The sequence below is a fragment of the Nicotiana sylvestris genome, chromosome 11 (genome assembly GCF_000393655.2).
Source record: "Nicotiana sylvestris chromosome 11, ASM39365v2, whole genome shotgun sequence".
In the NCBI taxonomy this organism is placed as follows: domain Eukaryota; kingdom Viridiplantae; phylum Streptophyta; class Magnoliopsida; order Solanales; family Solanaceae; genus Nicotiana; species Nicotiana sylvestris.
The window spans coordinates 116125399-116147409 of NC_091067.1; the positions used below are offsets into that span (position 1 = coordinate 116125399).

The 22011-nt window shown below is 36.9% G+C and overlaps 1 protein-coding gene across 1 annotated transcript; it reads right to left on the bottom strand.

Annotated features, from left to right (window-relative positions):
* Positions 1-4677: 4677 nt before the first annotated feature.
* LOC138881532 (uncharacterized) lies at positions 4678-6136 on the bottom strand. The gene is made up of 2 exons (XM_070161766.1): positions 5826-6136; positions 4678-4975 (listed from the first exon to the last, which is right to left on the bottom strand). The coding sequence occupies exons 1-2, from the start codon at positions 6134-6136 to the stop codon at positions 4678-4680; spliced, it is 609 nt and encodes a 202-aa protein (XP_070017867.1).
* Between the last annotated feature and the right edge of the window lie 15875 nt (positions 6137-22011).

Here is a 22011-nt window from a genome sequence, read left to right on the forward strand (position 1 = left end):
CCAATCTAGCAGCAATGGTGGAATATTGCTAACCATACCAAATCTGGGGACCTCGTGCCTCATTTTCTGCAAAACAAAAAGAGTTAGGCCCTTTCCCCCACTAGACTCGACTATTTACATATTCATGATTAGCATTTGGCATTTAGTTCATTCCAAATTAATGTATAGAACGTGGTTGTGTCCGTTGGGATTATGGAAACCCCGGTGGACATTTTGGATAAGGCTCGTCTTAAAGGATTATTATGTGGACAACATATTAATCCGACTAGGTTTGACCATGATGCATGCATAATTTCAATCAAAGTAAGGTTACTATGGGGGTCTAGATTGGTACCCTCTAGCGGATAACTTAAGAGGGAAAGGCACGAAACCGTCGACTGCACCGCTGATCAACTAGTTTTACTCTAAATAAGCCTTTCCAAATTTAAGGGTAATAAATAGGAAGAGAACAACCACTCATCAGGCGTTGCTATAGGATTTAATACGTACGAGTGGAATATGATGTGGATCATGATATGCAACAATAACTAGCATGTAGTCAAGTATTTACACGTAAAATAAATACAGTATTTAAATAATTGAAAGATAGTTGCGGGAAATGAAAACAAGGAGACAAGTCAGTTTCAGGAGTAAAGAAATCATAAATGCTTGAAAATAGGCAGTTAAATTCAAATAGGGGAATGGGTAAGTGGGATAGAGCATGATTGGACTAATTCACAAAAGACAAGTTCGTTATGGTAAGAGCCTAAAAGAATATCCCCAGCAGAGTCGCCATGCTGTCGCGCCCCCATTTTTTCCTCCGCGGAGAGAAGTCTAGGTTCCGATGTTCATGGGGGTAAAAACTTATTTCCTTTTGGGATTTGGGTATTTTAAGAGTCACCATCTAACGGATTATGGTGCGTTAGAGCACCTAGAGTGATTAACTCTTAGGCTAGTTTGCATTACCAGAGATTTAGGGTAAGAGCTCGAAATAACCTTGAGGGGAAGGTGTTAGGCACCCCTCTCGGTCCACAATGGTGGGTCCCGGTCGAACTTATACTTATGTGAATTAACCCTTTTAACAAATAAACAGTTTAAGCACGTAGTTGCAAATAAAGGCATGTTTTGGCATTTTTGAACACATGTATGATTTAAGCAAAGAAATAAAGGGAAAAGACTTGAACAAGTGGCACATATATAAAGGAAAGTAAAATTTATTTAAACAACGGGAATTGGGAAAGAGGGGTCCTTGGTTGGTTAGCCTACATGATCACCCCATACAATGCCCAGTAATAACTCCTCAATGAGGGGCTACACGTGATATTAACGCATAGTCATCATATCCTTTACTACCCAATTCCCTCCCCTTGGTCATAGCCTAAAGCGTTTTAGTAACCTTGAAAAATGTCCTATGTGTACACTACCCGTCCCTTCCTCGTGGCCCTAGAGGTATTTAGGACCTCTAATTTGGGTAGGAAGTTCTAGTACTTCCTAAGGTTTTAAGGATAAAAGTCTAGGCGTCAATCAAAAACAACTAGGACTGCATTTAAAGAGAACAAATTACTGGCCCACAGTCACCTCCACAAATATAACAAATAAGTGCACGTCTTCAGAACAACAGTCAAGTATTTAAGCGAAAATCCTAGAACATGATATCTAAGTGAGCAGGGAGTATTCAACATTGAATTAGGACTGAAGTGTCAAAGACCTACTGATTTTAGACCTGTGAATACGAGCAATTTTAAAGCGCGGTTTTATAGTTGCAGGACTTTAATCGCCCTATAGGCTTGCCAAAACGCATAACAGTGGTGTCCTAAGAGCATTATATCCATATTGATTAGGAATGCAGTAAAACAGTAAAATGACTTTTAAACGATAACTCAAGATCCTATAGGCATGCTTTCTAGCAGTATTAATTTAAGACAACGTGTGAAGACTTATTGAAGAAGTGACAGATTAATTGATTAACCCAATTCAGAATAAACAAATGTGAATTAAATGAATTTATTTAACTAAACTAGTTTTAAGTTCTAAGGGCATGATTTCTATTAGAGGTGATGGCAAAGATCACAAGTAGCAAAGAGAGCAAAAAGAGAGCCTTTAGAGTGTAAAAAGCTGTGGTTTTCTGAACTATTGTTCGTTGTCCAGAAGATAAAATAAGAGGGGGTTTATATAGTAATGAAAAGTTTAACAAAATAATGTAAGAGATCAATTAAGTAGCAAATAAAGGAAGTTTGTGGAATCAATCAGCAAGTCCTTCCCTTAATCAGAGGATAATCACATCAACGGTAAAAGCATGCTAGGTATTTAAGGAAAAGAATCAAGTAAGGTTTGGGTATAGAGTAGATAATTAGGGGTAAATGGACAAAAGTTTCAATTAAGGAAACAATCAGTAAGAATCAGCAAAATACAAACATGGCAAGGGAAAATTAATTAAGGCAAGCAATTCAATCAAATCGAGTAGAGAGGTAAAAATCGAAAGTTTAAGGGAAAATGTTCAAATCAAACCAGGAAATAAGGAATTCAGAATAATCAAGAGTTCAATCAAAGGGAAAGTCATGAAAGAGTCAGCAAGTTTAGCATATAAAATAAGGCAATACATGAATAGTCAGGATTCGACACATAACTTTAACAAAATATATAGTTAAAACACCACTAATTCAAGGAGAAAGATACAAGTCTTAACATGAATAGTCAGGGTGAACACAAGCATATAGAATCAGTGAAAGGTCGAACTAAGAAATTCAGTAGAAGCATATTAGGACAAGAAAATCATGAGAAATCACAAGAACCCAAAGCAAGAACACAGTCGATATACCAGTACTCAGAAACCAAATGAAGAACATAAAAAAATTAGGGTTTTTAGTACAAGCGAGTTAAGGTTTTAACCAACTTACAAAATCAGTCAAAACATATAAGAAGAAGAAGATTAAACACCCAAAAATCATCAAACATTTTGTAAAGAAATTTTCGGAAACCTAGTTTAGAAAAAAAATAAAAATCACTTGAAAATCTTACGATTCTTGTAAAGAAAATCAAGGTTAGTGTAAAACTCATATGAAACGAGTCCAAATCCTCTCAGGTCTGCACAGATCTAAGAGGTTCAAAAAAAGAAATTAGGGTTTCGAAGAGAACCATACAGAGGTGAAGACACATGCTTCGAAACTCATAGATCAGAGTCAGTATAGGACGATATTACTTGGAATCACACTGGAATGACATGAAACAGGCAAGAAAGGAACCATAGATGCAAGAAAACTATCCCTGGTCCCTGGAGATGGCAAGAATAACATGAGAGAGGCCATTGGAGGCCTGGGAGGTGGTGAGAAACCACCGTAGATAGCCATAGGTGGGTGTTAGTGAGGTTTGATTAGGGTTAGGTTTGAGAGCGTATGTGAGAGGAGAGGGGTTTCAGGGTAGCAGATGGTGTAGAATGATAGGGTTTGGGGCTGGGGTGGGGTCTTTTGGTTTATTTTAGGAAGGGTCATTTGTGGCCGTTGATGGTATTGGGGCCGGATCGGTTTGCTGGGTTTGGGCTGGGTAATTTGAATTAAAATTGGGCTGGTTATTGGGTTGAAAATAGGGCTAAAATTGAAATAAAATAGGCCAGATTTTAAATAGCCACTTTTAATAGTTACATAATTTATAAAAATAGTAAATGAGTTCCAAAAAATATTTTAGTGTACAAAAATGATTTAAAATAGTTGTTTAACATTTTAAAAATATAAAGACCATTTTATGCATCAATAATGCAATTATGCATTAGTAGGGCTATTATTGCAAAGATGTGCAATTTAGCCTAAAAATGAAAATATAATTATAAAAATGCTCTAAAAGTGTTTAAATATTATATTGGCATAAATAAAAATTTAGATGACTAAATCACCACAAAAATAATTTGAAGAATAATTATTGGAAATTTTTATAAATAAAAAGAGAAGGAATAAATCGATTTGGAGCTTTTTTAAAAATTATAGAAAAATTATAAAATGCTTTTGCATGCTTATAACTACATATGTGTTATTTTGAAAGTATATATATATATATATATAAGGAAATATTGGGTATCAACACCGACCACCTGAAAGGAGCAGCCTTTTGAGTCAATTTGGTCAAGGGTGATGCTATAGATGAAAATCCGATAGCTAACGGTAATAACCCGCCAAACCAAGAAAGTTGTGAATCTCTGTGGTTGAGGACGGTCTGGGCCATCTCTAAAATGCCTCTATCTTCTTCGGATCAACCTGAATACCCTCACTAGACACCACGTGCCCCAGGAACGCCACTGAACTGAGCCAAAAATCACACTTGGAGAACTTTGCATAAAGCTTCTCCTCCCTCAATCACTGCAATTCAACTCTCAAATGCCTAGCGTGCTCCTTCTGACTACGCGAGTACACTAGAATATCATTAATGAATACAATAACAAACGAGTCAAGATAAGGCCGAAACACACCGTTCAACAAATACATGAATACTGCTAGGGCATTGGTCATCCCAAACGACATCACAAGGAACTCATAATAACCATATTGGGTCCTCAAAAGCTATCTTAAGAATGTCCGAGTCCCTAATGTTCAACCGGTGATACCCTAACCGGAGATCAATCTTGGAGAACACTCTCGCTCCCTGAAGCTGGTCAAATAAATTATCAATACGAGGAAAAGGATACTTGTTCTTGATTATGACTTTGTTCAACTACCTGTAATCAATGCACATCCTCATAATGACATCATTCTTCTTCACAAATAGGACATGCGCGCCCCAAGGTGACACATTAGGCCGAATAAATACCTTATCAAGGAGTTCCTGAAGCTGCTCCTTCAACTCCGTTGATGTCATACGATACGATGGAATAGAAATGGGCTGAGTACCCGGCACCAAATCAATACCAAATTCAATATCCTTGTCTTGTGGCATGCCCGACAGGTCTGCAGGAAACACATCTGGGAAGTCCCTCACTATCGGAACTGAATCGATACTAGGAGTCTCTGTACTGACATCCCTCACAAAGGCCAAATAAGAAAGACAAGCGTTCCCAACCATCCGCTGGGCCTTTTAGTATGAAATTAACCTACTAGGAACATAATTCGTCAAACCTCGTCACTCAATCCATGGCACCCCCAGTATAGCCAATGCCACTGTCTTCGCATGACAATCCAAAATAGCATGACACGGAGATAACCAATCCATGCCCAATATCACATCAAAGTCAACTATACTAAGCAACAAGAGGTCTACTCGGGTATCTAAACCCCCAATAATCACCATACACGACTAATACACGCGATCCACAACAACAGTATCACCCACCGAGGTATATACACAAACAGATGAAACAAGAGACTCGCGGGGTATATCCAAATAATGAGCAAAATATGATGACACATATGAAAAAGTGGAACCAGGGTCAAATAATACGGAGGCATCTTTGTGGCACACTAAGACAATACCTGTAATCATAGTATCTGAAGCAATAACATCTGGTCTAGCTGGGAGTGCATAGAAACAGGCCTGACCACCACCTGATCGACCTCCCCCTCTAGGGCGACCCCTAGCTGATTGACCTCCACCCTAAGCTGGCTGGGCGGGTGGGGAAGTAACTAGTGCTGAAGCCGAAGGCTGACTCCTCTGGTGGGATGAACCTCCCGTAAGACGGGGACAAAATCTCTTGATATGACCCAAATCTCCACCCTCGAAGCAACCTCTCCCAGCAAATGGCGGTGGGGATTGAAGGGAGCCCCGAGCACCATGATACCCACTAGAAGAACCAGGCATAGATGAACCCTAAACTTATGGTGCATGAGTTGAACTCTGAGCTGGAGGGCACTGAGAGATGAGTGAACCTGATGTGAACTGTGAGACCATGGCAAGATGATCCACCACAGTGACTCAAACGAGCTGGCTGAGCATGTCTGAATGGATGGCCTCTGCCGTGCTGGAACTGACCTCCAGAAGGAACACCATCAAAACTGCCAGATCCCCGAGGCCTCTTGTCCTCCCTCTCGACTCGCTCCTGGTGGCAGACTGATTTTATCTCTCTAGCAATGTCAACCACCTCCTCAAAAGAAGCGCCAAATACCCTCTCTCTAGTCAGAAAAATCCGTAACTGATAAATGAGATCATCAACGAACCTCCTGATCCTCTCTCTATTCATGGGAACTATCTAGACAACATGACGGGCCAACTCGGAGAATCTCATCTCATATTGTGTTACGGTCATAACCCCTTGACGCAACTGCTCGAACTGCATGCACAGCTCCTCTCCGCAGGAATGCGGTACATACTTCTCCAGGAGGAGAATGGAGAATTGATGCCAGGTAAGGGGCGCTACACCAACAGGCCTACGCCTCTCATAAGACTCCCACTAAGTAAAGGCAGCTCCAGAAAACTTAAAGGTAGTAAATGAGACTCCACTAGTCTCCATAATACCCGATGTTTGTAAAATCCTCTAACACTTGTCCAAGAATCCCAGGGCATCCTCACCCTCTGCTCTACTGAAGGTCGGAGACTGAAGTCTACCAAAACTCTCCCATCGACGCTGCTCGTCATCAGGCATGACTGGTACCACATAATCCTGAGCAAGTGCAACTGACTGGGCTGGTGGTGCCTCCGGTGTCTGAAGTCCCTGAGCAACCATCTCGGGTGTACAAGCGGCAGGAGTTTGAGTGCCTTCCTCGACCTGAGAACTAGCTGTTGTAGTAGAAACAATGATCGCCTGAGCAAGGCTGGTACACACGGTCATGATCTGAGCTAAGGTCTCTTGAAGACCTGGGATAACAATTGGTGCAGCCGGTGCGTGAGCTGGTTGTGCTGGAGCATCCTTAACTAGGACCTGATCATGAACTGGGGCGGCTGGTGGATCTGCAGGTGCTGCCCTAGCTGTTGTGCGGGCTACACCCCTACCCCTACCACAACCTCGACCGCGACCTCGGCCTTTAGTGGCCTCAACTGGTAGTACTGGGTCATCCATCCTGACTGGTAGCACGTGTCCTCACCATCTGTGAGAGAACAAAATAACAGAAGTTTAGTACCAGAATCAACAGATTCGCATGACAAGAATTCAAGAATGTGAATTTTTTCCTAAAAGTTCTGCAGTCTCTCGAAGATAAGTACAGATGTCTCCGCATCGATCCACAAGATTCTACTAAACCTGTCATCACTCGTGAGACCTATATAACCTAGTCTCTGATACCAACTTTTCACGACCCCAATACAAACCCGGTTGTGTTGGCGCCTATCATGCAACTAGGCCAACCGACACATTCCCAAAACAGTTCTACATTTCATTAAAAACTTAATAACAACCTTTTTCAACTAAAATTCCATATAAAATATAAAATGGAAAAAACCAAAATGCGGAAAATAAAAGCTCGACCTCGGGTGTCACTATGTCATGAGCAATATTACAATTGTTCCGAAAAATAACAAAACCAAAATAGTCTGCAAGTAGCCAAAATATACTAGGATGAAATAAAGAAGGAGAAAAGTGGGACTATGAATGTAAGGCACCTACCTCGCTATCTCCGATAAAATCCGCGTCTGGAATAGTCAACATCCACTATCATGGCCTAAGATACCTGGATCTGCACACAAGGTGCAGGGGGTAACGTGAATACACCAACTCAGTAAGTAACAAGTCCAAACTATGGACTTATAGGTAGTGACAACTAAACCTCAACAGGTAAACAAAATTAAACTGTACAGTAAAGTAGGCATGCTTGCAGTTCAAGTATTCAGCTCAACAGTAAGTAATACAAATCTGACCAATGTGAAGTATAAAGCTCAGCAAATCTCTACGTGCCTATGTACAAAAAGCATGAAATTGTACCATGTACCTCTACTCTCAAGTGCTCAACCACTCTGTACTGTGTATGGCCATCCGGCCCAGGGAAGATCCATCAAGGAATATATATACACATCACTGACAACAGTAACCCAGTACCAAGGAAGGCCATTCCAGCCCTATGGAGAAGATCTGTCTTCAAGTATAAGTACTTCGGACAAGATCCATGTCCAGGGAAGATCCATCCCTCAATAATATCAACTACTCACTGGGGGTGTGTAGACTCCGTAGGGACTCCTTTCATCCCAACGGCTATAACAAGCCAACAAAGGCATAATCAATAATCTGCTGCGGAGTGCAGCCTGATCCCATAAATGTCACTCATAATCAGGCTCTCAGCCTCACTTAGTCATCACTCTCCAGTCTCACACAAACGGGCTCACAATGCCATAATACTAGCCAAAACAATGATATGATGTGCCAAATGATAACAACCAAGACTAAGACATAATATGATATGCATGAATAAGACTGAGTACAGAATATCTATCAACCTAATGAGATGACAGCAAGAAACGACCACTCGGGTCTCAACAGTATTAGCGTGAAGCCCTAATATGATAATTAGCATGATTTGCAGTTCTTTTATTTAACCACATAATAACAACACAGATATCAGTAAGAAAGGGTCACTAAGCGGTGCCATGGAATGAACCAGGCCATAATTCTCACGGTTCACGCCCACACGCCCGTCACTTGGCATTTGCGTCACCTCAATACAAATCATATAGCACAATAATCGGGGTTTCGAACCCTCAGAACCAAGTTTGGAAGCGTTACTTACCTCAAACCTAGCCAAATCCTACTCCACTACGCCTTTGCCTATGGAATCGACCTCCAAATGTCCCGAATCAAACAAAAAGCAATGCAACGCAATCAATATAGGCCAAGGAATCAATTCCAAACAAAAAACTATTAATTCAAACCAATATCCCGAAATTCATCCAAACCCGGATGTTGGGCCCACGTCTCAAAATCCGACAAAATCGCAAAACTAGAAACTCTTTTCACTCCCGAGTCTATACATACCAAAATCATCAAAATCTAACCTCAAATGACCCCTCAAATCCTCAATCAAAACTCTCCAAAACTCAAGCCCTAACCCTTTAACTTCACTCCAAATCCCCCACTAATTTCATGATGAAACAGTGGAAACACATCACAAACATAAATAATGAAGCCCAAGTAACATACCTCACTAATACCCCTCGATTCCCTCTTGAAATCACTGCTTTAAGCTCCAAACTCGTCCGAAAATGGTGAAGAATAGGCAAAAATTCGCGAAGGGTGGCTTTTATACTTTCTGCCCAGGAGACTCCCACCTGCGGTCCAAATGAGCGCACCTGCGCTACCGCATCTGCGGTCAATCAAGCACACCTATAGATTCCACTTACCCTCAAACTTCCGCATCTACGACTACACACTCGCACCTGTGGCCTCGCTAGTGCGATAAAACTACCGCACCTGCGATCAAGCTCCAACTAGTCCAAAACCACATCTAAAGCCTTCCTCATGCATTTGTGACCTCGCACCTGCGGTCCCTAATCTGCAGGTGTGGAAATAATAGACACACCAAATTTCAGCTGCAATAACTCAATTCCAACTCTTCCGTCAACCATCCAAATTCATCCGGAGGCCCTCGGGACCCTAACCAAAAGCACCAACAAGTAATATACCACTATTAAAACTTATTCAAACCTTTGGAACACTCAAAACAACATCAAAATACCAAATCACCCTCGGATTCAAGTCTAAGAACTTCTAAACTTCCGAATTCCACAAACGATGCCGAAATCCATCAAACCTCGTCCGAATGATCTAAAATTCAAGCCTAACTCTACCACGGACCTCCAAATTACATTTTGAACATGCTTCTAAGTCCAAAATCACCTAACAGAGCTAACCAAACCATCAGAATTCACATCCGAGATCATCTATTCATAAATAAACTCCGGTTTACTTTCCAACTTAAACTTCAAAATAAGAGACTAAGTGTCTCATTCTACACCGAAACTAATCTGAACCCGAACCAACCACTGCGATACGAAAAAATATAGCTGATGAATACATAAAGAAGCAGAAATGGGGGAAACAAGGCTATAACTCATAAAAGGACCGACGGGGTCGTTACACGAAGATGGAACTTGGGTAACCAGGATACCGTAAGGCTAGAGGCAAAGTCCCACTGTAAGAGCATATTACATATAAAGTTTCAAATATCAGGAATTATTTATGGAGTTTGAACTAGTAAAGGTTCAAACACTAGGAATCATTCCTGGAGTTTGAACGCATCAAATTTTTGCTATCCAATACTGACCACTGGAGTTATTTTATTTGTTAGTATGGAGTTGTTACATATATTAGTTAGGGGTACAGGAAACATAGGGATTTGGGGAAAAGGGAATGAGAAGAGTAGCATAAAATATTATTTTCCTAAAAAATACTTTATACTCTCTTACCAAATACGAGAAAATATTTTTTGGTAAAAGTTTTTCACTCACCAACCAAACAAGAAAAAATAATTGATAAAATCTCTCATTTTCTAGGAAATTATTTTCCTTCATACCAAACACACCTTAAATCTCTAGTTTTCTTGTGTAGTTTGGGATATTATTCTTCTTCGCTTCACTTGAATCCTTATGCATGCAATGTTTTTGTCATGCCCCAACCTGGGGAGGCGTTGCTGGCGCCCAGTGTCGTACTGGTCTGAGCGAACCACTCTATTACTCATGATCGTTCGATGAAAACTAGAATATACGTAGGCTGATTTGGTTGAACTTATTCTTCCTGTAACTATCATGGGCCAGCATTGCCACAATTCATAAGGTATAACTGCAAGTGGGAAAACGTTGTATCAGTGAACCATCATACTCAAAATATGTTACACACAGGCTGTGAAGGCCTCTGATATATTGTAAATAATGAACCTGTGTCTATAAGGCCTCTAAGAGTATTTGACATCAAAAGATGGTTGGGACATGGCTCCAACCTACCCAAAAGTATATATACATAGGACAATCTGATAACATCTAGACTCGGCTGTACTCCAGATGAAATGAATCTTTGCCAATTCTCAGCTAGATATCAACTCTGTCTATGATAAGAGCTTGCCACACTATATACCTGAACTTGCAGGCATGAATGTAGTGCCCCAACGATGGGACATTAGTACAAATAAATGTACTAAGTATGTAAGGCAAATAACATATGAATAACTTAATTGAAACTGAACTGACATGTATATATGATGTATTGAAAGAGATATGAAGGGTCAGTGAGATTCATGAGTCATACTTACCTTATTCTGACTCGTAACATATCTAAGTATTGAATTATCAAACTTAGCTTACAAAGGATGTAAAGTGAAAAGGGAAGGATCCATTGGTCGAGAACATCTAAAGTTGTACATATATCTAATTCGTGTCATGATATGCCTGAACTTATTCCCATATACTATCTGTACTGGAAACCATCATATTATGGAACTTCATCTATAATATTCTTCTAGTCATCATACCTTATATATGAATACTTACCTCAGAAAGATCAAACACCTCTAGGGCTACACCGAAACACAAAAGTGGAATTAACGTGTTTCATAAGAGACCGTCCGTACGGCTCAGTCATAAATGTGAATAACTAGTGGATCGTACACATAACATAGTAGACCGTCCATACGGGCTAATAATACTGAGGTCTGGCTATGCATGCACCTGAGACCATCCATAACCAACCTTCATTATATACCTATGCATTCATAGATAGTCCATAGGGCTTTATTGTACACATATGCATTCATAGGTCGTCCGTAGGGATCATGTTTTATACATATTCATTTCATATTACTCATGCAAACATCACTCAATCATCAATAGATAAACTCGTATTCTTTGACATACAAGTTCGTGAGCAACTCGTTACAATAACCAATCCTTATTCCTTAGCTACTTTATACGTCATCCTTCTTATTCTATATTATTTAGCCATAAAAAACGTTGTAACTATTTTTAAATCACAGTTCTATCCTTATTTCACATCACGACTCATTTTTTGGGATTATATGATTCTTTCTACTTATAGCTATGTAATATTCTTAGCTTGTGAGGCCACTCACTATATATATATTTCCATTCATCAATACGTAGCAAAAGTTGTGGGATTTACGCTCTATTAACTTATATTCTTATTGCTAAACTTATCATATTCTATAATTTATTACTCCATAGGTAACGTATATTGTCTCTTAACATCACCCTCAAATATAATCAACTTTATTTAACTTGAGAGAACTGTAACTACTTCATGGGTCTTTATCAGTTTCGTGAATACAAACATGTAAGTATTGAAAATTGTTCCATTCTTTAGGTCTAAACATTTTTATAATTCTACAACTATACATTATGCTACCTTGTTGAACTATTCGTATGTAATTATCCCTTATTATATGGACATTATATTGCTTCTGATTCGTCAGACCATTCGTACGTAATATTTAATTAACATCTAGACGTCTTGTTACATATAAAATACAAGGACCTTTCGGAAGGCTTTATTTACTCCTTAAGAATACATGAAACTGCGATCAACACAATCCATTTCAATATTCATATGACTATACTCGTGAATGGACTTAATCGTCGGTATAGTACATATACAAAGCCTCGTCCCCTTGAATTCCTTACAAGGGAAACATAAATTACGGAATCATGCCAAAGAAAAGAAAGAAAGACCTTTCATACCTCAAAATATCCCGTCCAATCCTCAAGCTAACTTAACCTGCAGCTCCTGTGTCTACAAGCAATGAACAATACTTTCGTCACAATACGAATGCCATAACATATCACATTTGAATGACACACTTTATTATATGATAAAACGGACAACACCTCCCCTGTTTATATAACTTCCCACAAGTTACAACAACCAACAATAGCCCAAACAATATCAACAATACTCATAATAAGCCTTTCAACATATTTCAACAATCTCGATGAGTGGCAAGCTCGGTTTGTGACTAAACAACTATAGTTTTAAACCCCCTATATCTTCCAAAATTTATCAATAATATTAACCGCCATATATTCAATTATTAATACTAATTTTCAAACACAATATAACTTTAAAATGAGCCCATAACAGTCTTACAAGTTCAACAACTCAAAACTTATTTTTCAAATTACTAAAACCTGTCTTTTCTTTCAAATCGAGAAACACAACCAACATTACATAATTAAGCCTCTTCTCATATAAAACAGCCATGAATTCAACTTTAAATTAAGTTCATAACTAGCTAATAGTGATTACACAACAAACAATATACTACTCTTTCGAAACTCGCAAGTTCTAGTCTTTACGATCGAGCTAAAACTCGTAGAAGCTTAGATAAGGGAAAGAGAAGCATAAACTTACCTTGAACTGAGTAGAACCCACGAAACTTAGTCCCTCTTCATCCAAAACCATTCCCCAAACGTGTCTACATGAAGGAGAAAGGGAAATTAGCAAGTTGTTCAGCACTAAAATCACTTCGTATTACCCGAAATCACCTACGGTTTGTGTGAAATTTTTGGGAGAGGAGTTCTAGGGTTTCAATATGAAGTTATTAGTCTGAAATATAAGTGAAAGAAATGATTTAATTCTTCTCTTAAAAGTCCCCTTGGCCGCCCTTTTTTGGAGATTTATTTGGTCCCTTCATTTAAACAAGTAGTTGACACGCCTACTTGTCACCTACCAGCCTGTGCGATTTTGCAAAAATGCGAATACCTCTCTACTCCAATATCATATTGATGAACGGCTTAATGCGTTAGAAACTAGACTCTTATATATTCAATTTGGTGGGTGGATCATCCCGTATTTTCATGTATATTGGGAGAAAAGCTATGCTACATTTGACCTAATTTTCAGCGCATTTATGAATATAACTTCTGACGACTTTTGTCGACTTTTGTTTCAAAACTCTCTTGATTTCAAAACATAACATATGACTAAAATACCTCATAATATCATATTCTTATCATGTTAAGCACCCTAGTCTCATCCCAAAAAGTACGAGTTATAACATTTCTAACTTGTCGACTTTTAACAAAACTCATATTATTCGATTCGTTTAACTTCTAAACCTTTCAAACCTATAGGTACTTGCTTTTAATGATCTTAAATATTTTTACCTCAAAGGTAATATGACTAACTTACTTTATGTACTTTCAAAGATGATCTCATTTCTAAGCTTACATTAATTGACTTGCGACGTACCCTTATGTACAAAAACATGGGGTATAACAACTTTTTATGGTGAAACTCTGTATACAACAGTTAAACACTATGCTTGTTGATATTTCATACACAATATATATATAAAATTACTTTTGGTCCTAATTTCTCTGTTTCTTTTTTTTTTCCCCTTAAAGTAAATGGGAAAAGGTTCAGAAGGAGATGTCGCTTGGGTAACCAAGACAGTGTAAGGCTAGAGGCAGAGTCCCGTTGTAAAAACATATTACATGTAAAGGTTCAAATATCAGGGATAGTTTATGGAGTTTGAACTAGTAAAGGTTCAAACATCGAATCGTTCCTGGAGTTTTAACTCATCAAATATTTGAAATCCAATACTGATCACTGAGTTATTTTATATGTTAGTCTGGAGTTGTTCCGTATATCAGTTAGGGGTGCAAGAAATATGGGATTGGGGGAAGGGGAATGACCAGAGTATCATAAAAATTTATTTTCATAAAAATATTTTTTACTTTCTAACAAAATATGAGAAAATATTTTTCGGTAAAAGAGTTTCATTCACCAACCAAACAAGAAAAATTAAGTGATAAAATCACTCATTTTTCAAGAAAATATTTACCAAACACACCGTAAATCTCTAATTGTCTTGTGAAGTTTGGGATATTATTCTTCTCTGCTTCACTTGAAATCTCAGGCATGCATTGTTGTTTACGGAAAAACTCTGTATACAAGTGTTCAACGCTATGCTTGGTGATATTGCATACACAATATATATGATTTCTTTTGGTCCTAATTTCACTGTTTCTTCTTTTTTCTCTTTAAAGAAAATGGAAAAGGGTTCAAATGAAGATGGCACTTGGGTAACCGGAAACAGTAAGGCTAGAGGCAGAGTCCCTCTGTAAGAGAATATTACATGTAAATGTTCAAATATCAGGGATCATTTATGGAGATTGAACAAGTAAAGGTTTAAGCACCAGGAATCGTTCCTAAAGTTTGAACTCATCAAATCTTTGAAATCAAATACTGATCACCGGAGTTATTTTATATGTTAGTCTGGAGTTGTTTTGTATATTATTTAGGGGCACAGAAAACACGGGGGTTTAGAAGAAGGAGAATGAGGAAAGTAGCATAAAATATTAATTTTCTAAAAAATATTTTTTACTTTCTAAACAAATACGAGAAAATATTTGTCAGTAGAAATTTTTCATTCGCCAATCAAATAAGGAAAAATAAGTGATAAAACCACTAATTTTTTTAGAAAAATATGTTTTAGGAAAATATTTACCAAACACACCCTAAATCTCTAGTTTTCTTGTGCAATTTGGGATATTATTCTTCTCTGCTTCACTTGAAACCTCATGCATGCCATGTTTTTTATGGCAAAACTCTGTATACAAGCGTTCAACACTATGCTTGTTGATGTTGCATACACAATATATATGATTTCTTTTGGTCTTAATTTCTCTGTTTCTTTTTTTTTTCTCTTTAAAGCAAATGGGAAATGGTTTAAACGGAGATGGCGCTTGGGTAACCAAGACACAATAAGACTAGACGCAGAGTCCCGCTATAAGATCATATTACATGTAAAGGTTCAAATATAAGGGATCGTTTATGGAGTTTGAACTAGTAAAGGTTAAAACATCATGAATCATTCCTGGAGTTTGAACTCTTCTAGTCTTTAAAATCCAATACTGACCACTGGAATTATTTTATGTGTTAGTCTGGAGGTGTTCCGTATATTAGTTAGGGACGCAGGAAACATGGGGATTTGGAAGAAGGGGAATAAGGAAAGTAGAATAAACTATTAATTTCTTAAAAAATATTTTCTACTCTCTAACCAAATATGAGAAAATATTTTTCAATAAAAGTTTTTCACTCACCAACCAAATAAGGAAATAAGATAAAAAAACTACTCATTTTCCTTGAAAATATATTTCAGGAAAATATTTACCAAACACACCTTAAATCTCTAGTTTTCTTGTGCAGTTTGGGATATTATTCTTCTCTGCTTCACTTGAATCCTCATGCATGCAATACTTTATATGCCGAAACAGTGTATACAAGCGTTCAACACTATACTTGTTGATATTGCATACACAATATATATGATTACTTTTGGTCCTAATTTCTCTGTTTCTTCTTTTTTCTCCTTAACGCAAATGGGAAAGGGTTCAAAAGGAGATGTTGCTTGGTTAACCAAGATACAGTAAGTCTAGAGGTAGAGTCTCGTTGTAAGAGCATATTATATATAAAGGTTCAAATATCAGGGATCATTTATGGAGTTTGAACTAGTAAAGATTCAAACATCAACAATCGTTCCTAGTGTTTGAACTTATCAAAGTTTCGAATCCGATATTGATCACTGAGTTATTTTATGTGTTAGTCTGGAGTTGATCCGTGTATTCGTTAGGGGCACAAGAAACATGGGGATTTGGTGTAAGGGGAATGAGGAGAGTAGCATAAAATATAATTTTCCTAAATAATATTTTTCACTTTTTAACCAATTACGAGAAAGTATTTTTCAGTAAAAGTTCTTCACTCACCAACCAAACAAGAAAAAATAAGTGATAAAACATCTCATTTTCAAGGAAAATATATTTCAGGAAAATATTTTCCAAACACACCCTAAATGTCTAGTTTTTTTGTGCAGCGTGGGATATTATTCTTCTCTACTTCACTTGAATCCTCATGCATTCAATGCTTCTTAAGGCGAAACTCTGTATACAAGTGTTCAACACTATGCTCATTGATATTGCATACACAATTTATATGATTTCTTTTGATCCTAATTTCTCTAATTCTTCTTTTTTCTCTTTAAAGCAAATAGGAAAGGGTTCAAACGGAGATGACGATTGGGTAACCAATACACAGTACGGCTACAGGCAGAGTCCTACTGTAAAAGTATATTACATATAAAGGTTCAAATATCAGGGATCGTTTATGAAATTTGAACTAGTAAAGGTTCAAACACCAAGAATCGTTCCTGGAGTTTGAACTCATCAAATTTTTAAATCAAATATTGATCACTGAAGTTATTTTATGTGTTAGTCTGGAGTTGTTTCGTGTATTAGTTAGGGGCAGAGGAAACATGGAGATTTGGGAGAAGGGGAATGAGGAGAGTAGCATAAAATATTATTTTCCTGAAAAATATTTTTCTCTCTAACCAAATACGAGAAAATATTTTCAGTAAAAAAATTTCATTCACCAACCAAACAAGAAAAATAGGTGATAAAACCACTCATTTTCTAGAAAAATATGTTTAAGAAAAATATTTACCAAACACACCCTAAATCTCTAGTTTTCTTGTGTAGTTTGGGATATTATTCTTCTCCACTTCACTTGAATCCTCATGCATGCAATGGTTTTTATAGCGAACTCTGTATACAAGTGTTCATGTAACGATCCGGCCGGTTATTTTGAGAATTAACACCCTGATCCCCTATTAAATACTTTTTCCGTATCTGTTTCTGCTATTGTGAGTTGCCGAAAAAATTCATGTTGAGTGTCGGAGTATTTTGGGACACTTAGTCCCTAATAAAGGCTTAAACTTGAGTATTTGGACCGTAGTCGGAGCAGTATGAAGACGACCTCGGAATAGAATTCTGTCAGTTTCGTTAGCTTTGTTGAGTGATTTCGGGCTTAGGGGCGTATTCGGATTGTGTTTTGGAGGTCCGTAGCTTATTTAGGTTTGAAATGCCGAAATTTGAATTTTTTGAAGTTTTCAGATCATAGTGAGATTTTGATATCGGGGTCGGAATCCGATTCCAAAAGTTGAAATAGCTCCGTAGTATTGAATGTGACCTGTGTGCAAAATTTAGGGTCAATCGGACATGGTTTGGTTGGTTTCGGCATCGGTTGTAGAATTCTTGAGATTTCAAGTTTATTAGGCTTGGATAAGGGGGTGAATCGTGGTTTTAGCATTGTTTGATGTGATCCGAGGGTTGGAATAAGTTTTTATGATATTTTAGGATTAGTTAGCATGTTTGGTTGAGCTCCGAGGGTGCCTCAGGTGAGCTTCGGATGCTTAACGAAAGTGAATTTGGACTTAGGCAAATTCTGAAGTTAGCTGCTTCTGGTATTTTTGCACCTGCGGTGGGGATCCCACAGGTGCGACCCGCAGAAGAGAGGTAAGAGGTCGCAGGTGCGGTCTGGAGTACAAGGGCCAGTGATCGCAGATGCGACTCAAGGACCGTAGAAGCAGACCGCATCTGCGGAGAAGGGAGCACATATGCGGTGCCTAGGGAGTTAATGAAATTCTGCATATGCGGAGCCCAAGACACAGGTGCGTCCCCATGAACCGCAGACGCGATAATCACTGGGCAGATATAGAAAAATCGAGGTTTTGAAATTTCATAATACAAAAATCGAATTGGACCTCGAGGGAAATGATTTTTCGAGTGGTTTTTAAGTTGTATCATTGGGGAATAAATTCTAACTCGATTTTGATCATAATACTATAATATATTATTATTTTCCTCTTCTAATTAAGGAAATTTAGGGCAAACGTTTGAAAATGGGAGAAAAGTTCCCCAATTGAAAATCCGAGTTTTGAGTGAGATATTGGCGTCGGATTTTGATGATTTTTATTCAAATGTGCTCGTGAGTGAATGAATGTTCATAATCCGTAATTTTACCCGATTCTGAGACGTGAGCCTGGGGAGGACTTTTGGGTGTTTTTCTATTTTCTTACCTTATCTTCGATTCCTTTAGCTAAATTCGTTGGTTGTAGTTATATTTACATTATGAAGTTTATTTGATTAGATTTTGGCCACTCGGAGCTGGATACTCATGGCAAAAACGTGATTTCGGATTGATTTTGAGCTGGTTCGAGGTAAGTGGCTTCCCTAACCTTGTGTGGGGAGCTCCCCTTAGGATTTGGTATTGTTGTTATATGAATGATGTGTATGTGAGGTGACGAGTGCGTACACATGATAATTGATGGAAAACTCCATTTTTATTAAGTAAACTAGTCAATTTGTCCGCGCTTCGCGCGGTCTTTTAAAAATAAATATAAACAAAATTTATTGTCAAATTTTTTATCATTAAAAAATAAATTTTTACTCTTTGTTTAATTTTATCTTCTCTATATTTTTCAACTATCAACCATAACTATGATCTAATTATATTTTCAAGGTTGATTGCTTCTTTTTACAATCGTCAAGACTCCCTTTCTCTATTTTTTATACATATGGAAGCGTACATTTTGCTCCTTTGCAACAATGTTATTGAGCTGATTTGAAGGTTTAAATTACAAGAGGAAATCTTATTTTATTGATGAAATTAAAATTAAATAATTAATCAAAATAATGTATTTAAATGAACATTATAAAGTCAACATTGGTACCTTGTTGTGCTACTTTCCATATATTGATACCTTACATCATGCCATAAATGGTATCATCACTATTAAACAATTCAATTTTGAAAACAAAAAATCTACAAGGTCAAGGTTTAGTTTTTGTATTTCTATAACATTTTTGCTTTATCCTTCATTTTCAGTGGTTTTCTCTACTTTTATTTTTGGAGTATCATTAAATTTCCAAAATAAGGTATTAAAGGAAAAAATAAAGAAAATATAACTTGTAAAACACTTAATAAGAATTAAGAAAATGTCACTTGTACAATATTAATCAAAGTCTAATTCAACATTTAGTTACCTTTGTATTTTTATAATTTTATAAGATTATATTGATTTAAAGAATACAAAATATGGGCGATACCATTAAACAACCAAGACAAAAACACATAAAAACATTATTTGACGAAGGAGAATATGGGAAAGGAGAAGACGCACAAAGAGGAGGAGCGGAGGAGAAGTTAGTAATTACTATTCCACTCTTTTAGACCAGTTTATTTTTTAATTCATAATTAGGCCTACTAATTTTAGGAAACTTTAAGATATCAAATAACAACAATATTACACAAAAAGAAAAAAAATAAAATTGTCAAACACATCAAGTAATAACGACATAATAATCTATCTGATAATAGGTTTTCAGATTTTGAAGGAGAAATAATAATATGTACAAATGCATTTTCAGTTATAAACAAAAATATTCTCGCTCTCGATGCGCCAGGAGGAACCTATTGACCCAATAGCATATACTTCCTCTAATCAAACTGTAGACTGAAAATAAGAATTTAACTACATAATACATCTATAAATTCAAATGACGTACATAAATGTACGTGTAACAAAAAAAAAATTGAGAGATAAAGAGAAATTAATTTCGTTAACACAAAAGATTAAGAGTCCTTTTTAAAAGTAGACATCCTCCCTTCGAGATTGCTTGGTATCAGTTAAGAGGTGCATAGGCTATCGAGATTGCTCTAAAAACCAAAGACCCGAACCTCGTCATTCTACTTTTTTTTGTGGTGTTCTTTCTTTTTTGTATACCTCCGACGTTACTCACATTATATAATTGAAAGCCTGAGTTTTGAACTGATTGTAATAAGTTATGACAATAGTTACGTCTTTTTAGGGATATACATTAAAAGAAGCTGACAACAATTATTACTTTTTATTACCCTCACTAATTGTATAATAAATAAATAATAACTTGAAAGATCAAACAATCAAATAATTGAGAGATAAAGACAATCAACATTTATATTCCAATGCACAAAATTATTTTTGACGTAAACAAATACCTGAATATAATCCTCAAAGAAATATCATAAAAAGATAAGGCATCAAACCATTTAACTAACAAAATCTATGCCACGATTTCTGAAATTTACAACTCATATATGTAATAACTTTTGTTGTAGTATAAAGATGTATAATTGCCGAGCTCTCCTCTTTTTGAAACTTAATATCATGACCACCAACATGTAGACAAAGTAAAAAAAAAAATTCTCCGAGCACTATCTACGTGCGATAAAAAGGCGAATAAGCAATAAAGGAAGAAAAAATATTATGACTATTATAGTTTGTAAGTAACTTACCCGGTTGAATACCATAAACACTCGGTGCAGACAAATGGGCAGAGCACATCCACTTCAATCATATGCAACATAATAGCCTATATAACTCTTTTTTGGGGGTTAGGAATTGCACTTGAGGAGGTTGAAAAGGATACTGCTGGAACTGATTTAAAGCAAAGCTGGAAAGCTCCACCATCATAAGGAGTTTTAGATGGCCCTTAATCCATAACTGAAATTTTCTCATAATTGAGTAGTTATTATATTTTGTTTATATTCCATAACTGAAAACTTCATCCATAAACCTCATTTATTTTTCTTATTAGTTCACTTTCCTATGTAGTGAATGAGTTTTTTTAGTATTAAAATGAGAGATAAAATCTCAAAAAAGGAGAAAAAAGATAAATAAGATCCTTGGCTAAAGAGATGTGCCAAGTCATCTTTTCTATTCCCTCTTATATATATATATATATCTGTTTTTCCTTTTTGTTGAACACTACTTGTATTTTTAAAGCCTACTGTTTAGCTTAAAAAAGCATGCTTAAGTGATTTAGCTGTTCTATCTGCTTAAACTATTTACTTGAATTTTGTGCAGCATGTTTAGAATAGAAATCTCTATTTTCCTTGGTACGAACTTGAATAGAATTGTAAATTCTTTTGTTGAGACTGTTGTGTGCTTACTTTGGGACTATAAGTCACGACCCTAGTTCGCCCTCCGTAAACTATCATGATGGCACCTAATCTTTATGACTAGGTAAGCCTAACAATTGTGGAAAAAGGGAAAACAACCGATAAGCAATGTAAAAACTACGGAATAAACATAATGAAGGTATAAAGATGTTGCTCGGCATATATAATACAACTCTCAAACTGAAATAACATTCCCAAAATTCGGAATCTCATGAAATCACAAGCTATCGAATAACTACAAGTGTCTAACTCTAGAATGTCTAAACAAAAGTAAATACAGAAGGGCTGATATTATAAGTGAGAATGGAAAGGGACTTCTCGGTCTACGGACGCGGCAGATGTACCTC

Excerpts from the sequence above, each read along its gene's own strand:
- LOC138881532 (XM_070161766.1), bottom strand. The coding sequence starts at position 6,136 with ATGAATAGAGAGAGGATCAGGAGGTTCGTTGATGATCTCATTTATCAG. Across the intron at positions 4,976-5,825 it reads GGTCTCACAGTTCACATCAG|TACAGAGACTCCTAGTATCG; the intron begins GTTCACTCATCT and ends GAGGGATGTCAG.